Source organism: Mobula birostris, chromosome 25 (genome assembly GCF_030028105.1).
Source record: "Mobula birostris isolate sMobBir1 chromosome 25, sMobBir1.hap1, whole genome shotgun sequence".
NCBI classification, from domain to species: domain Eukaryota; kingdom Metazoa; phylum Chordata; class Chondrichthyes; order Myliobatiformes; family Myliobatidae; genus Mobula; species Mobula birostris.
The window spans coordinates 30,589,634-30,605,005 of NC_092394.1; the positions used below are offsets into that span (position 1 = coordinate 30,589,634).

General features: G+C 36.9%; 1 protein-coding gene across 2 annotated transcripts in view; it reads right to left on the reverse strand.

The window, feature by feature from the left end:
- The window catches only part of ggnbp2 (gametogenetin binding protein 2), a 48,977-nt gene that overhangs the window by 14,451 nt on the left and 19,154 nt on the right, over positions 1-15,372 (reverse strand). For both annotated transcript variants that reach the window (XM_072243677.1, XM_072243676.1), the window contains exons 2-4: positions 11,936-12,016; positions 9,691-9,944; positions 7,702-7,800 (exon numbers count right to left, since the gene is read on the reverse strand). In XM_072243677.1, the coding sequence (XP_072099778.1) occupies positions 7,702-7,800; positions 9,691-9,944; positions 11,936-12,016 (434 nt within the window). The remainder of the gene's footprint in view (positions 1-7,701; positions 7,801-9,690; positions 9,945-11,935; positions 12,017-15,372) is intronic.

Below are 15,372 nucleotides of genomic sequence, written 5' to 3' on the forward strand. Positions count from 1 at the left end.
TTAAATGTTGTATTCACACATGCCTCCACCACCTCCTTTCGCGTACTACCTACCCTGTGTGGAAAACATCTGCTGCTCAGGTCCCCTTTAAATCTTTCCCTTCTTGCCTCAAACCTATGCCCTCTTGTTTTGGATCTGGGAAGAAGACATTCTACATACATAGTTGAAGCTACAATCACAGTATAATCCACATCTTCAAAAGAAATAGATAATCATTAGTGATCCAATCATTAATAAGCAAGTAACATTACTAATTTCCGTCCTTCAACCTGTGGAACAGGCTAGTCATAATTGGTCACATAGTTTTACTTATGTATTGTGTTTTGAGATTCAGAGAGATCTAAGTTTTAATATTTTTGCAGTTTTATTTTTAAAGATGGAGCAATTTCAAATATATTCCATTCTTGAATTTGGGTACAAAATATTTATTGAAGCAGCCCAAAAGGAGGCGAACAGATAGATTTGCTTTTGGATGCATTTTCTAGCATAGATTATTGTAGCTATTTTATTCCAATAATGTGCTTACTCAGTTGATGATTACTATTTAATACAATATACAAAAAATTTTAAATGGACACTATACTGTTGCATGGCCACAACATCAACAAGCTCTCTGGTCATTTATTTCATTCCTATATCAGAGCACAAGACAATCTAATTACTTATAGAATTCAAATAGAATTGCAACATTTCCCCAGCTTTCTTTTTCTTCAATAATCTGCACAATGTAATAAGCTGTGCTGAAGATCAATAGGCAGGGAGCCAATACTGAACTGATTTCTGCATTAAGATAAAGCTTATTCAAAACTGTAAACCTGATGGAAGATATTTAACAAATTAAAGTAGGTATAGGTGAAGAGTTCAAAAACAGGCAGACAACACACCCACTTTGTCACTATGGTTCTACAAATCTAAATTATTTAATGAATCAACATTTTTCTTAATGCTATAGAATAAATTTGCAAAGTTTTACTCCCACTATCATATGTGCTATTTTCTTCCACAATGGAAGTACATTGTATTACTATCACCAATACTAGATCAGCACTACTTAATCTGGTACTATAATTAAGGATGTTCAAACTAACAATTCCCTGACATTCTTGACGTGCCAATAAAGATTGTTACAGGCTTTCTAAACTGCCTAAATTAAAGTTCAATAAATTAGCACTATATTGGTACGTCTCTGTTGACCCTTAACCAATTTTTAAAATCGAAGCACAATCGAAAGCAGTGCCTGGATTCATATGGGCTTGGTATGGCAACTACACAGCATGTGATCGCAAGACGCAAATATGTGGACACAGCTCAGCACATCAGGGGAACCACCTCACACTCTATGGAGTCTGGCCATATTTCTCACTGCCAGCATAATCAAAGATGCCCCCACACAAGACATTCTCCCCTCATTCATCAGGCAGCAGATGCAAAAGTGTGACCAGCTTCATTCTGCTGGTATCACTCTTGAACAGAGCTCTTGTATGATCAGATGGACTCTTGACCTCAAACTACCTTATGATCTTGAACTTTGTTTACCGGCACTGCACTCCGTAGCTTTTACACTTTATTCTGCCTTCTATTTCTACCTTGTTCTTCCCCATAGTACTGTGTAATGAATTGATCTGAACGAGCAGAATGAAAGACAATTTTTGTGCTGTACCTAGGTACACATAACCATAATAAACCAAAATCAATAACATGTGTTGGTAAATAGTGCAATATACATTAAGCAATTGCATGTTACATTGTACTGGAAACTTACAAACTACAGCCCCAGTATCTATTCTGTGCATTTCCAATAGAGCAACATTTAATTATTATGGCTTGTCTTTAAAAGCGCCGACTAAAGAAAAATACAGGTGCACATTCCTTTATCCGAAATTCTGAAATCCAGAAAGCTCCAAAAACCGAACTTTTTTTTCCCCACCAACAGTTGACGTCACTCAGGTGTGACATGGCAGCACTAGCAGAGACTGCCAGATGTCAGTTGTGGCTCAGCGCTCATACTGGTTACACGTGTATTTGCTGCTCGCTGATATTTTCTGTTCACTGTTGACTTTGTGTTTAATTTCACTGTGAAAATGTCAAAAACAGCTGCAGATACCACTATAGGTAACAATGAGAAAAAGAAGGAAGCATCTATCATTATCAATAACGCAGAAAGTAGAGTTATTGCAGAAGCCTGATCGTGGTGTGTCTATGCGGCGTCTTACTAAAGAAAAGTGTTGGAACTACCACTGTATATGATTTAAATAAACAGAAAGACAAGTTACTGAAGTTTTATAGTGACAGTGATGTTCTACATCTATTCCAATAAGTCATTTACCATGTGTTTGATTCGGTTCATTTGAAGATGTGTATTTTTATGTTTTATTGAATGCTTATGTTGGAAATAAAAATTTTTCTTGTCATTATTCCCTAAATACAGTTTAACAACTATTTACATAGCATTTACATTGTATTAGGTATTATAAGTAACCTAGAGATGATTCGAAGTATACAGGAGGATGTGCGTAGGTTTGGTGCGCCTCTGGGTCCTAAAGTTCACCGCACTGAGACAGGTTAAATAAGGGACTTGAGCATACGTGTTTTTTGGTATGGGGGGGGAGGGGGGTTCTGAAATCCGAAAAATTCTGAATTCCGAAAAGCAACTGGCCCCAAGGATTTCAGACAAGGGATTGTGGACCTGTATTGATCACTTCTAAGCAACTGCAATCCCACTAAGAGATACCAAATGGACAAAGGGAAACCTCCCCCAGAAAATCTCTTAAAACTGAGGTAACAAGCAGTTTCGACAAAGGAGAGTTGGTGGATGTTATTTATTTGGATTTTCAGAAGGCTCTCAAAGTGCTGCACACAGGGCTGCTAAACAATGGTAATTAGGGCACAGTACTAACAAAGTCTGAAGGTGTGGATAAAAGTTCCTTTCTGGGATGGCTACCCATAACTAGTGGAATTCCAGTTTTGGTACTTTAACTTTTTACTTTAATGATTTAAATTAATGAACTAATGGCACTGTGACCAAGTTTGCAGATGATACCAAGATAGCTGGAGGAAGAAGTAGTGTTGCAGAGGCAGGGAGCCTGCAAGGTTTGGGTATAATGATCAAAGGTCAGATGGAATACAAAGGAAAATGTGGGGTAGCAAGAAGATGCAGATTAATTTCTAACTAGGGAGAGAATACAGAAATCAGACATGCAAAGGAACTGCCGAGGTCGACAAAGGGAAAGTAGTTCAGGATTCCCTCAATGTTAACTTGAATGCTGAGTCACTGGTAGCAAAGGCAAGTGGAACATTAGCATTCATTTCACGAGCATATAAAATCATGGATAAGGAAGTGTGGTCAGAGCCCATTAGGGATAAGAGCAACTCTGGGCCAGTACACAAGGACAGGTGTACTGGCCCTGGAGAGTCCATAAGAGGTTCAGACAAACAATCCCAGAAATGAAAGCTTAACAGGAAGAACATCTAACGTCCCTCCCTGGGCCTTGATGGGGTTTAGAAGAATGAGGGGAATTTTACTGAAACCTGCTGGATACTGAAAAGGTCAGTTAATGTGGACATGGAGATAATGCTTCCATTAGTAGGAGTCTAGGATCCAAGAACATAGCCTCATAGAAAAGGAACTGAAATTTTGAAATTCTTCAGCCAGATGGCGGTGACTTGTAGAATTTACTACAGAAGGCTGTAGAAACCAAGTCATAAGGTGGATTTAGGGCAGATATTAATGGGCTTTTGATTGGCAAGTGGGATTAAGGGTTACAGGGAGAATACAAAAAACAGTCATGATTGGAACAAAATGAAAACCCTAAATCTGTTCTCTAATATATGGTCTTAAACCAGTTAAGGTGGGATATCCCTTTACTTTAAAGGTCCACCAATGTTCTTCATGACTTCATTGGCAAAAAAAAAAATCAGACAGCTACCATCATGGCTGAAACTATACACCCAAAACCAAATCTCTACCTTCATTGGTTGGAACGGGTGAACTAGAGTCAATGAGTCACAAACCAGCAAGCATACCTAGCTGGAATACAAACAAACCAGGCTCTTGCGGTTCCAAAACATATGTTTTGAATATCCCTAGAAGTATCACAGTCACTTTCAATTCTACTGCACTTATTTTAACCTATGAATTGAGCAGTTTAACTTATAACTTTTAAAAACACTACCAATGCTTGGGAACAAATTATCTTGCATTCCCCTTCCCCTCACCTATTCTTATGCAAAGTATAGCAAGTTTTTAGTTGAACAGGAATTGGTATTATATCACCCTAATCGGAAACTGTATCAACCCATTACTAATTTTTAAATGTTTCAGCTCAAAGGACAATCTTTGACCCGAAACATCAACTGTTTTGGTTCCTTGACCTCAATGTTTCCAGTGTTTTCTGAGTTCCATTTGATTGGTAAGTGGGATTAAGGGTTACCGGGAGAAGGAAAAAGAATGATTTATTTATTTATTTATTTATTTTAAAAACACACATAAAAATTGCTGGTGAACGCAGCAGGCTATAGGAATCCTACAGATGCTGACTGGCCTGCTGCGTTCACCAGCAATTTTTATGTGTGGTGCTTGAAATTCCAGCATCTGCAGATTTCCTCGTGTTTGCATTTCTTTTAAACCAGATTTTTGGCATTTTCATTACTAACTTTTGTTTGCCACCAAGTTTTTGCACATTTTCAAGTCATTTTTAACTGCATAACTATCAAGTCCAAGATAGATATCAATATTCAGCAGCAGCTATTAACAATGCATTTGTACACTGTGATGCTTTTATAAATTTAGTTTAAAGTACTGGCAATAAATTAAGATTCATAAGAGTTCTATGCACCTCAAATAAACTACCTAAGTTCATCTCCCTGTTACCTGTGTGGTGGCTGAAAAGGTCCAAAGTGAAAAAGGATGCTACATCTGACTTCTTTCTTGCTGTCTCCAATACTTTTCTTATCTGACCCTAGTGCTCTCTCTGCGTTTCCACTGCCACTGTTCCCTTCACTGTAATTTACAGAAGAGTTAACAGGCTCAGGATCATTTATGCATACATCTTTCTACCCTTCACCTATAACGATGTACATTGTATATTACAGATACCAAATGCCACAACTTATTACATTCTGAAATGCATATTTCAGACTTCAAATAATAGATTTTAATGGTGCTTGTGTTCCAAAACAAAGTTATGGCATTGAAGGTGTCGGTGTACTACTTCAATTTCCTATTCTGAAATTGGCAGTCTTGTTTTGAAAAGGCATACAAGGATGACTGTTGAATACTTGGGTACACCTGAGCTGCATCAGCCCAATATCTGAAGACAGGCCAACCAAGCATCGTTCAATGTATTCCACTTGGGCTTCAAGTATAGCAAGATGTTAAATAAAAGCCAACTTCAGATTATTAATGAACATCTAGAAAACAATATAAATTGAAGTTTGAAGTTCTTAGTGTTAAAGGTTTCTTTCATCTCAATAACTTTAGTTCACAAACTTGACCACTTGATGGTGCTATTACAAACAACTGTAGACATGAAGATTATCATGGGCTCTGCAAACAGCAAGCAAATTTATTTCACAAAACAGAAATTTATTGCAGAGGTGCAGATCAAGTCAGGGGTTAAGACTAGTTTTCAGAAATGGAATAACATGCTCCAAATCTGTTGAGAACGTACAGAATTGAACATGCACGAATGAGGTCCTTTAGTTACTGAGTCAGGCTCTTTATATTATCAATGAAGAAACATGAACAATTCTTAAGTATTGCATAAGGTGGTAATTTTGGCATAATTTTATGCAAGAGCAATGAATTTTAAAAATATATTTTTAACAAACCAGGAAGACAGCATCAATTGCATCAATTAGAATATAAACAGATTAGCTCATGTCATTATTGTCATAAACAAATGCATTAGGCTGAATGTAACATTCCATGATTTACTCACTTTAGTTTTTCTAAAGGACACATATATACTCATATATACAAAGCTCCACAATGGCAAAGGCCAAGAACCTAGCATAACAGCAAAGAGCATTTAAACATGTCATCTTTCAAACAGGAAGATTTTGATGCTCTTAAATGTCTCCAAGCTCTTCTCTATTTTGTCAATTGACGTTACTCCTGTAGCACTAATACAAAAATTGTACCATTATTTTCTTTCAAGTAATTCCTTTTAGAAACAATTCCAAAACTGCCAACGTCTCTACAAATTCCAATCAGTGTTCAAACCAATCTACTGGATAGAAAGCTTAGTCTTAATAAAAGCTCTCAAGTTGGAGTTTTATCCTTCCACAATTTTTAAAGAAGCAATTAATCTTTCACCAACTACTATCAGAACATATAACTCACACAGAACAATACCAAACTTGGCAAAAGCGAAAGACAAGTTTTAACTGATCAGGAAGTACATCAATTTGAAGCTCGGTTTCAAGAGATCAACCCATCTCTTCATCCATTCCAAGGTCAGAGTGAATAATTGGGCAAAACTTGAGGATTTAAGCTATCAAAGTGGGTAGAGAGATTCCCAAGAAATTTATCCTGATATCTATCAGATATTTACCACAAGCAACTTGCCCTATAGCAAATGCAGATGTAAAAATTATGTCACAACAACTAATACTATCTTTTGGCTGCTAGTATCCCAAGCATCGATTTCATCAACATTAGGACAAACAGTGGAGGAAAAACACTGGAACTCAAAATGTTGGCAGTATATTCTAAATGAGCAAAAATGGAGCACAGACAAAATTTCTCCATTCACAAGGTAACAAAAGTTTAAAAAAAAGAGAACTATTTATCTCATGCTGATCCACCCAATCAGTAAAGTCAAAGGTAACATGCAGAGAAAATCATAATTGAGTGTCAACTAAGTATGAAAAAACAACATTTTACAGCAACATCTAAAACTCTGGCAACACACATCAAAGTTGCTGGTGAACGCAGCAGGCCAGGCAGCATCTGTAGGAAGAGGTGCAGTCGACGTTTCAGGCCGAGACCCTTCGTCAGGACTAACTGAAGGAAGAGTCTAAAGCTCTGTACTGCCAACAGCTTAATTGAGGTGTTAGCCAAAAATCTAAATGTGAAGCATAGCATTTAATAATAACATTTATAAAAGCAAAGATCTGATCATTCTACAACACTCATCAAGATGTGGCACGACTATTCATCCCAAACTTAACATACCTGAAATACTCCTTTTCGGGTTTCAATATTCCTTTGACCTTGTTGATGCTATCCCAAAAGATCTTATTTACATTAGAATCTTACAAAGGCAAATCCATATTAGCCATTAGATATTTTTAAAAATGAAGTGAGCAATATTATACTCAACTCTATTTCAGAAAGAAAGTTGCATCCAAAAATGTCCTACATCTGAAAAAAAAATCTAGTAATCAACTTATTAAAAATATCCCATAGCTTTTTCCCCAAAAGATCCGTTTTCCCCTAAAAGATTGCATTTAAATCTCATCATCCAGGAAGGAAATTTCTTTAACATGGACTGAATTTTCTATCAAAAATTGATAAAGGAAAATTCCATTGCTTTTTTAAAAATTATTTTAGCTTTTTTAAGTATTTAATATAGTTTTTTTCCTCTATTATTATAATATTGCATTATACTGCTGTTACAAAGTCACAACATATGCTGGTGATATTAAACCTGATTCTGTATGGTACTGTAGTACACACATCCTGTAGCTATTACTTACCCCAAAGGTTTTGGCTTGTGTGTGTCTAATGAGTGTAGTTGACATCTTTTGTTCTTTTTACTTTTAGGAATTGCATCAATCGTCTCATTTAGCTTGGACCTAGACAAAATTATTCAGAAATGACACTGAAATTAATTGACAAATTCTGAACATCCCACAAAGCCATTCAAATCACATTCTGTATAAAAGGTAGTGTAGAATAATACAAATAATACACAATACAGTGGATTCTGGTTAATTGGGCCATTGGCTAATTGGGACAGCCACTTATTTGGGATAACTCTTAAAGAACAAAAACTGAGAAAATTGCCTGGATTTCCTTTGTTTATTTGGGACACTACACAGCTTAATTTGGACAGGAGACTGGCTGAATAGTTTGTAACTGTCAGTTAAGTGCACTTGTGCAGCTGTTAGGACTACAATGTGCTTAGAGCAAACAGTTTTTAAATAGCATCAGTTGCATGTATTATGATCAAAAAGCAGTGATTTTTGTCAGACAGTAGGCAAGAAATAACTGCTAAGACAATTCCAAACTGATTTGCTCCTAGCGGTTTCAAGCATTCACACTGGGAAATGCCAGAAAAAGCCATTTCAATACATCAACAAGTTAGGGACTATGAAGAATTTAAAGGTATGGACAATCATCTTTAAAGTTACAATGAAAATGAAGATTTGGAAGATGCAATCATCACTGACACTGTATGAAGGTGTTCATTTTCTGCTCTTGGTGTCTGCGCTGATTTTGTTCATTGTGCACTGGATGAATTCTTCCGTCAATAACTATTTCGAACTAATACAGTTTTATGGTACTGTAGTATAATTTCTAGTGTTCTAAGTTGCTCTGTATTTTATTTAAGTACATAATTTGTTAGCTCAATTTGTCTTTTTTTAAAAATAACATTTCCAGGAAACCGGCTAATTGAAGCAGCAGTTTAATTGGGCCAAATGTACTGGTCCCAGTGTCCCAATTAACTAGAATCCATTGTACTCCATTTCAAATTCCAGCTCCAGCCTTTGTGCTTGACTACCACTCAGTTGAAAGGGCTAATGAAATTTTGTCCTTAAATGTGGAGGGACTAGCATATAGTCAATCAATTGCTCATATGAAGACAAATATAAGCACTAGAGTAACAAAACCCTCTTTTCAATCAACACTAGAAGATTGAAAGTCAGTCTTCAAATCGCTTTTCTTTCGAGGCCTAATGGTAACACAGCTAAAGTGCATTTTATTTTCATCAGCCACATTCAATCAATAATGAAACTGTTAAACCCCTGAGAAAAATTAATTTAATAGAATTGGCAGTCAAAAACTTTCATTTAAATGAACATTGTTGTGACAAATTTGATGCCAAATCTATCAGACTATACTGAATATGAATAGGAATATAGTTTTAAACTGTTTTTACATGGCCTAATGATCAAGTTCACCACCAATAGATTTCACCACAAGACAGAACTTGGGGACCCAATTAAAAGATCAAAACAATTATTTAATGTATAGTGACAATTGTAAAATGTTTAGGGGAAGAACAAGTTATCACTTTTTATTTCAATTCATGCAGAAAAGCTGTGGGCTTAAAGCAGGGTTTCCCATCCTTTTTTTTAATGTCACGGAGCCTTACAGGGTCACGGGATCCGCCCGCCACCCCCCCCCCCGGTTTATAGGAACAAATCAATTTGATTTGTTAACTGGTCTTATCATTTCTTCCCAAGAGCTTTAGTTTTTAACAAAAAGATGTAGCACACATGATGCTTCCATCAAGGTGGTTGAAACCCACCTGATTCAATGATTCTCTTCAAAATATTACCCAAAATGAGTAATACTGTCCCAACTCCCAGTAGAAATGCAAAACAAGTTATTTCTGATAATTCACCAACAAAATAGACTTCATTCAATAGTAAAATTTTAAATATCAATGTAATACTACAGGAAGCAATTTATCATTTAGTAAAATAAGCATGGATAAAAATTTATAAGTATTCACTTACCCATGAACATAAAATAATGTATACAATTTTTTTGCATCTGTCATGCAAGCACGAGTTACTGAAAGAACTCCTGTGGGACCCACTGAAAGCGGCTCCAAGGCTGGATTTCCAGATTCTACTAGCTGGGAGAAAAGACGCTCCACACTGCGTCGACATCCAACACATGGAACAAGCTGAGAAAGTGCATTGAAGACTTCACGGGACGTTACCATCATAGCAATATTAAGGTCTTGCTGCTTGAGCATACCATGTTGCTAAAACAAAATTGTTTCATTTTAGCTGCAACTTCAAAGGCAAAAAACTAATTTCTAAAACAAAAATTCTTATATTATGAAGATATGCCCTTGCTCCAGGTGTTTATCAACGTATCAGTCGTACACACAGAACAAACCATCCATTCAGGCTACTCGGAATCACCAGTAACAAAAGCTTTCCTTTGAAACGACATATTTTTCTCATATATACACATACACACATTTATGAAGATACAGCTTGCTGATGTTTAAAAACAGAGAAGTGCCATGTGAATGAGGCAATGACCCACAGTGTCCTCCATCTAATAACCTGCCTACACTCACCTCAGCTTTTGTAGTAGCTTCCATCATGGAGACCAGAGATAAGCAGCTACTCCACAAGCAGAACAGCATACCAGTGATGACCATGCTGCAACCCTAACACCACCTTTACTCATGGGTGACAATTCATACCTTATTTTGCAGTTTTTAATATGTCTCACAGCAATTGAAATCAAGTTGAATAATCAAAAAATTAACAGCATTTAAAATACATTGAATGAACTGCAACTAGAGTGAACTCAATAAAACTCAGCTAAAGTTATAATTTTAATTACAGTCAGTGATCCCAGTCAAGAGCGGTGAAGGGCTGGATTTGCTGACCATAATTAGCATAAAGCTAAAGGGTCAAACACGAAGGCTTGCTAACACCTCCAAAGTTATGAAAAGTTATTGGATTCAATAATGGGTCCAGAAGTGCAATAAATGATCTGAAATGCTACCAATACATTCCATATTTCCACACCATAGTGCACTATGCAACAAGCAAAAATCTCCAAGAAACTTTAATTATATCAGTACAATCCAGCCCACTGAAATCTATAAAATAGGACAAAAGGAAATCTAGTATCATGTTTGAAGATTCCTGTGGTGCATTCATAATAGATGGGACATAATCTTGCAATTTCATCATGGGTAATTTGAAGTATAACAATCTAATGGTATTGGCAAACAAATTAGTGTCCATTTTGTTCATCTCCTAAACTTTTCAGAAATCAAGTCTTTTATCTCCCGTGGACACAAGAGACCAAAGTCACATGTTTGACTCCATCTGGAAAATCCCAGCAGAAAGCCTGCCTGAAAGCCAACAAGGACCTATTTTTCTTGTTCTGATTTTCAAGTGAACAATGATCAAAATAAGTACTTACAATCTACGAATCATGGTTGTATATTTTTAGCAAAGTGTCAACATCAAGTTCATGCAACGTTTTTAAAAACGGTTTTTATGTCTTCATTTAATAACTGGGAATGAAGCAGCTTTACTATCACACTGCCATTAATCAATCTAACCATCCGGATCACTTTACACTCAAATAGTGAGCCTGAAGTCCTAAGCAAGATGTTGGTCATGTTACAAGACTCAACAGCAGCATTTAACCTTGAATACACACTGGATTTCTAATACAAAAGCCAATACATACAAAAGGCTATTACACAACTGCATTCTTAACAATTCACTTCTCAGTGCTACCTTATTTTTCAAAGAACTGAAAACAGTAGAAATGCTCAGGTCAGATAGCATCTGTGGAAAGAGAAATAACATTAATGCTTCTAGTCAGAGACCCCTCTTAAAAAATTTGGTCTCCAATATGAAAAATTAATATGCCTTTTCCATCAATACTGCTTGACCTGCTGAGTGTTTCCAACTTTGTTTTATTTCAATAATACTACCTTTCTTACAAAAAGTTAATGTACATTCATGTGATGGCTGGGAAGAATTACAGCTATAAAACAGAACAAGTATTTGGTGTTTATAAATGGAGTATAAATGGAGATAGGAGACTAGCTAAATTGATTGATGAAATACAACACCAGTTACTTGAGCTAATAGTAGCTGTGGGATCCAACAGTTTAAATACAGGCTACTGTGTTGTCTGTTGACAACAGTCTGTTCTCAACATTTCAATGAGTACACAAGTCTGCACCAGTATCTTAATACAGTGTCTCCTTACCTGAACAAATTGTTTCAATTGCGCACCATTGATCTGGTGACCATCAAGGTTCAACATATTGTCAGAGAATTCCATTACCATCTGTAGGGAAACCACAGTTAAAAACTATTATAACAAATTATATGATATGCATCATTTAAAGGCAACTTAAACAATGTGACACTTTCTATCATCTCTTTCTACAACTGAACTAAAGAATAATTTATTAGCACAATACTTGGTTAAGCCATGACTTATTAAACGTTGCTCTACTAAAAGCTTTCAAGTAATTTAAAAGGTTCATTTCTAAACCCAACAATTTTGAAAATGTGTAGTTCCCATTTAACCATATACACATGATCAAAATCAGTAGCCCAGGTCAAAATACCTTGAACCGACTATCTCTGACATAAAAGCAAGGACTGCAGAGGAACAGCTAGAAAAGTTACTCAATTCCAGCTTGAGTCTTTATTCCAAATTTATTCCAAGAGCTATTCCTTCCTAATTTAAAGTTAACTAAACCACTATTCATTTTACAAAAAAAGGCGAGGAAAGTTTTGTTCAATAGTGATGTATAGATCTAATTCACTTCACTATAATCCAACAGCAAATTCAAAGCTTACTGATTTCCATAATATTTACAATAACTTGGTATACCAACTCACAGCAATATATAGTATTTCAAAGATTTAAAGCACATTTATCAAAGAATGTAAAAATTATGCAAACTTGAGATTTGTTTGCTTGTAGGTAGCCACAAAACAAGAAACCCTAAAGAACCCAATTAAGACAAAAAAAAAGGAAAAATAGCACTAATCATGCAAACAATTGAAGCAAACAACAACATTCTGAACTCAAATTGGGTCCCCAAATCTGAACCCAGGAGTAGGCCCAAAGCCACTCTTATCAGTTCATCAAATTAGCAGACAGAGTATAGCAGCCAGGGCAGTCTTCATAGCCTCAGCATCATAGAGAGGAGCGACCATCACGGAGGGTGTGTGAAATCAGCTCTCACCTCGGATACCTACACCCTGTCTTCTTAATCTATCTGGGCTGGCATTTAAATTGAGCAAACAATGGAAAAAGGAAAGGCTCCAATGCCCTGGTGAAAGGAGTGAACATCGAGAACAAGCAAAATCAGTTCAGGGCATAGACCATGGTGTCCAGCAACTCGTTCCAGGTCCAAATTTCACCACCCAGACCGAAGCCACTTTCAAGCTCTTCAAATCAGCTCAGTGCCCAGAGCAATCCAACCTTGCACCCAGGCCAGTTGTATGAGCATCAGAACTCCATCTGCAACGATTCTGCAACCATCTCGGCTCATTTCCCAAACTCGCCTCACCATCGCTACAACCGTCCACAGCCTCTTGCTATCCTGTGTACTGGAGCCTCCATACCAGGCTGTAATACAATTAGTTACAATGTTCTTCATCATACATGTGTAGAAGTTTGCTAGAGTCACTGATGACAAACCAAATTTCCTCAAAGTACTAATGAAGGATGTGCTTTGATGACAAATGAATCATGACAAAATCAATAATGACAAAAATGATCACTGATGACAAACCAAATTTCTTCAAGTACTAATGAAGGATGTGCTTTGTCCGTGATTGCAGTGTTGGGCTCAGGATAGATCCCTTCAGATGTTTACATGCAGGAACTTAAAGCAGTTTACCCCTTCCACCATTGATGCTTCATTGACTAGTGTGTTCTCCTGATTTGCCTTCCCTGAAGTCCAGAATCCCCTGGCCTTGATGTTGAGTGCCACTTATCCTCCCTCCCTTGTACGCCTCCTTGGTGCCATCTGAAATTTGGCCAACAGTGGCAGCAAGTACAACAGATATGCAAAGCAGCAATATGTCAAACAAACATTCCGCTAATAAGGCCCATTGACAATACCCTGGTCATCAAGAAACCATTGCTGATGCAGAGTCCATCACAAATGCAACCACAGGGTGATCCTTTTGCTGCATAACACCGCAAACATACTGAACTAAAGTGTCATTTCCACATTAAGGGCTTATTATTTATACAAACACAAGGCATTCTACAGATGCCGGACATCTTGAGTAACACAGACTAAATACTGGAGAAACTCAGCAAGTCAGGAAGCATCTATGGAGGGGAATGTGTAGTCTATGTCTTGGGCTGAGACGAACTGGTCCAGTCCTCACTGAATTGGTCATTTTTGAATCATGCAATGCATCACAAAATTAAGAAAGCAGAACAATTCGCCATCAACGATTGCTAGATGGAAATAGTACACCATGAAGGATGCAATTAATACTACAACAGCCATTTGGAATAAAGTGAAGTAACAATGATGAATGGCTGTTGATAAAAGTTATAGCCTGAATCGGTGAACAACTTCAAAGGTTTCCCTAATATAACTCAGCATGAATAATGACGCACACTCTAACAAGCAGAAATTGCAATCAGAGTCAAAGCTCTTGCATCATGTGCTGAAGAACTTAATATTCAAGAACCAATGAAGCATGACACAACCAAATCAAACCATGAAACAAGAGGCTTCCTTAACAAAGCAATGCATCTACTACAATCCTCACCAGAAGCAAATCTCATTGCCCAACTCATCCACCTCTCTTCCTCTGTCACCACCCAAAATATAGATCAACTTGTGCAAAAACCTTCACTTTCAGCCTCTATTTTCCTTCTAAATGTTTTAGATAATTAAAAATCAACATTTTTATACTCAGACCCCACACAAATCTGATTCTTTCCAAGGCCGTTATTCAATTCTTTACTAAAATTATTTAAATAACAAAAATTCACTCTAAACAAACTTCTCAAGAGCAGTCACCACTACAGTAAACATTCAATCAGCCCATGAAAGCGCTCTACATATGCTGAGCCACTCACAGCTAATCATGTATTACTTCATGTTCTGCATCCCTCACATGTAAACGTTCTTGCTCTTTTGCCAATTTATTCTATTTTTTTCACCCAGCCTGCAACATCCAGTGAGGGTAAGTACATCTAAGATGTCTAGGAAAAGTATTAGCATGGATGTAAAACTGCATGTGATACAGCATTTCGAAGCTGGTGAGCGTCAGATTGATGTTGGCGCCCGTTTCAAATTGGCTACAGTGACGATCAGAACAATTATAAAAGATGCAGACAAGATCAAAGCTCCTGAAATGATGAACTCTACAATCTTGACAAGCAGTGGACCAGCATTCCTGTAGAAGTGGTTTACTTTCCAACGAACACTTCATTACCCCAACCAATGGATCAAGGAGTAATATTGAATTTTAAAGCCTACATTTGTCGCACATTCGTCCCACATTCAAGCAACTTGCAGAGGAAACCAAAGGTCAAGACAAACAATCCATCAGGCAATTTTGGAAAAACAACGTCATGAAAGTTGTAGAGGATATCAGAGCAGCATGAGTGGAGTGTGGAAAAAGTTTTGGCCAGAAGCATGTAACAACATCCTA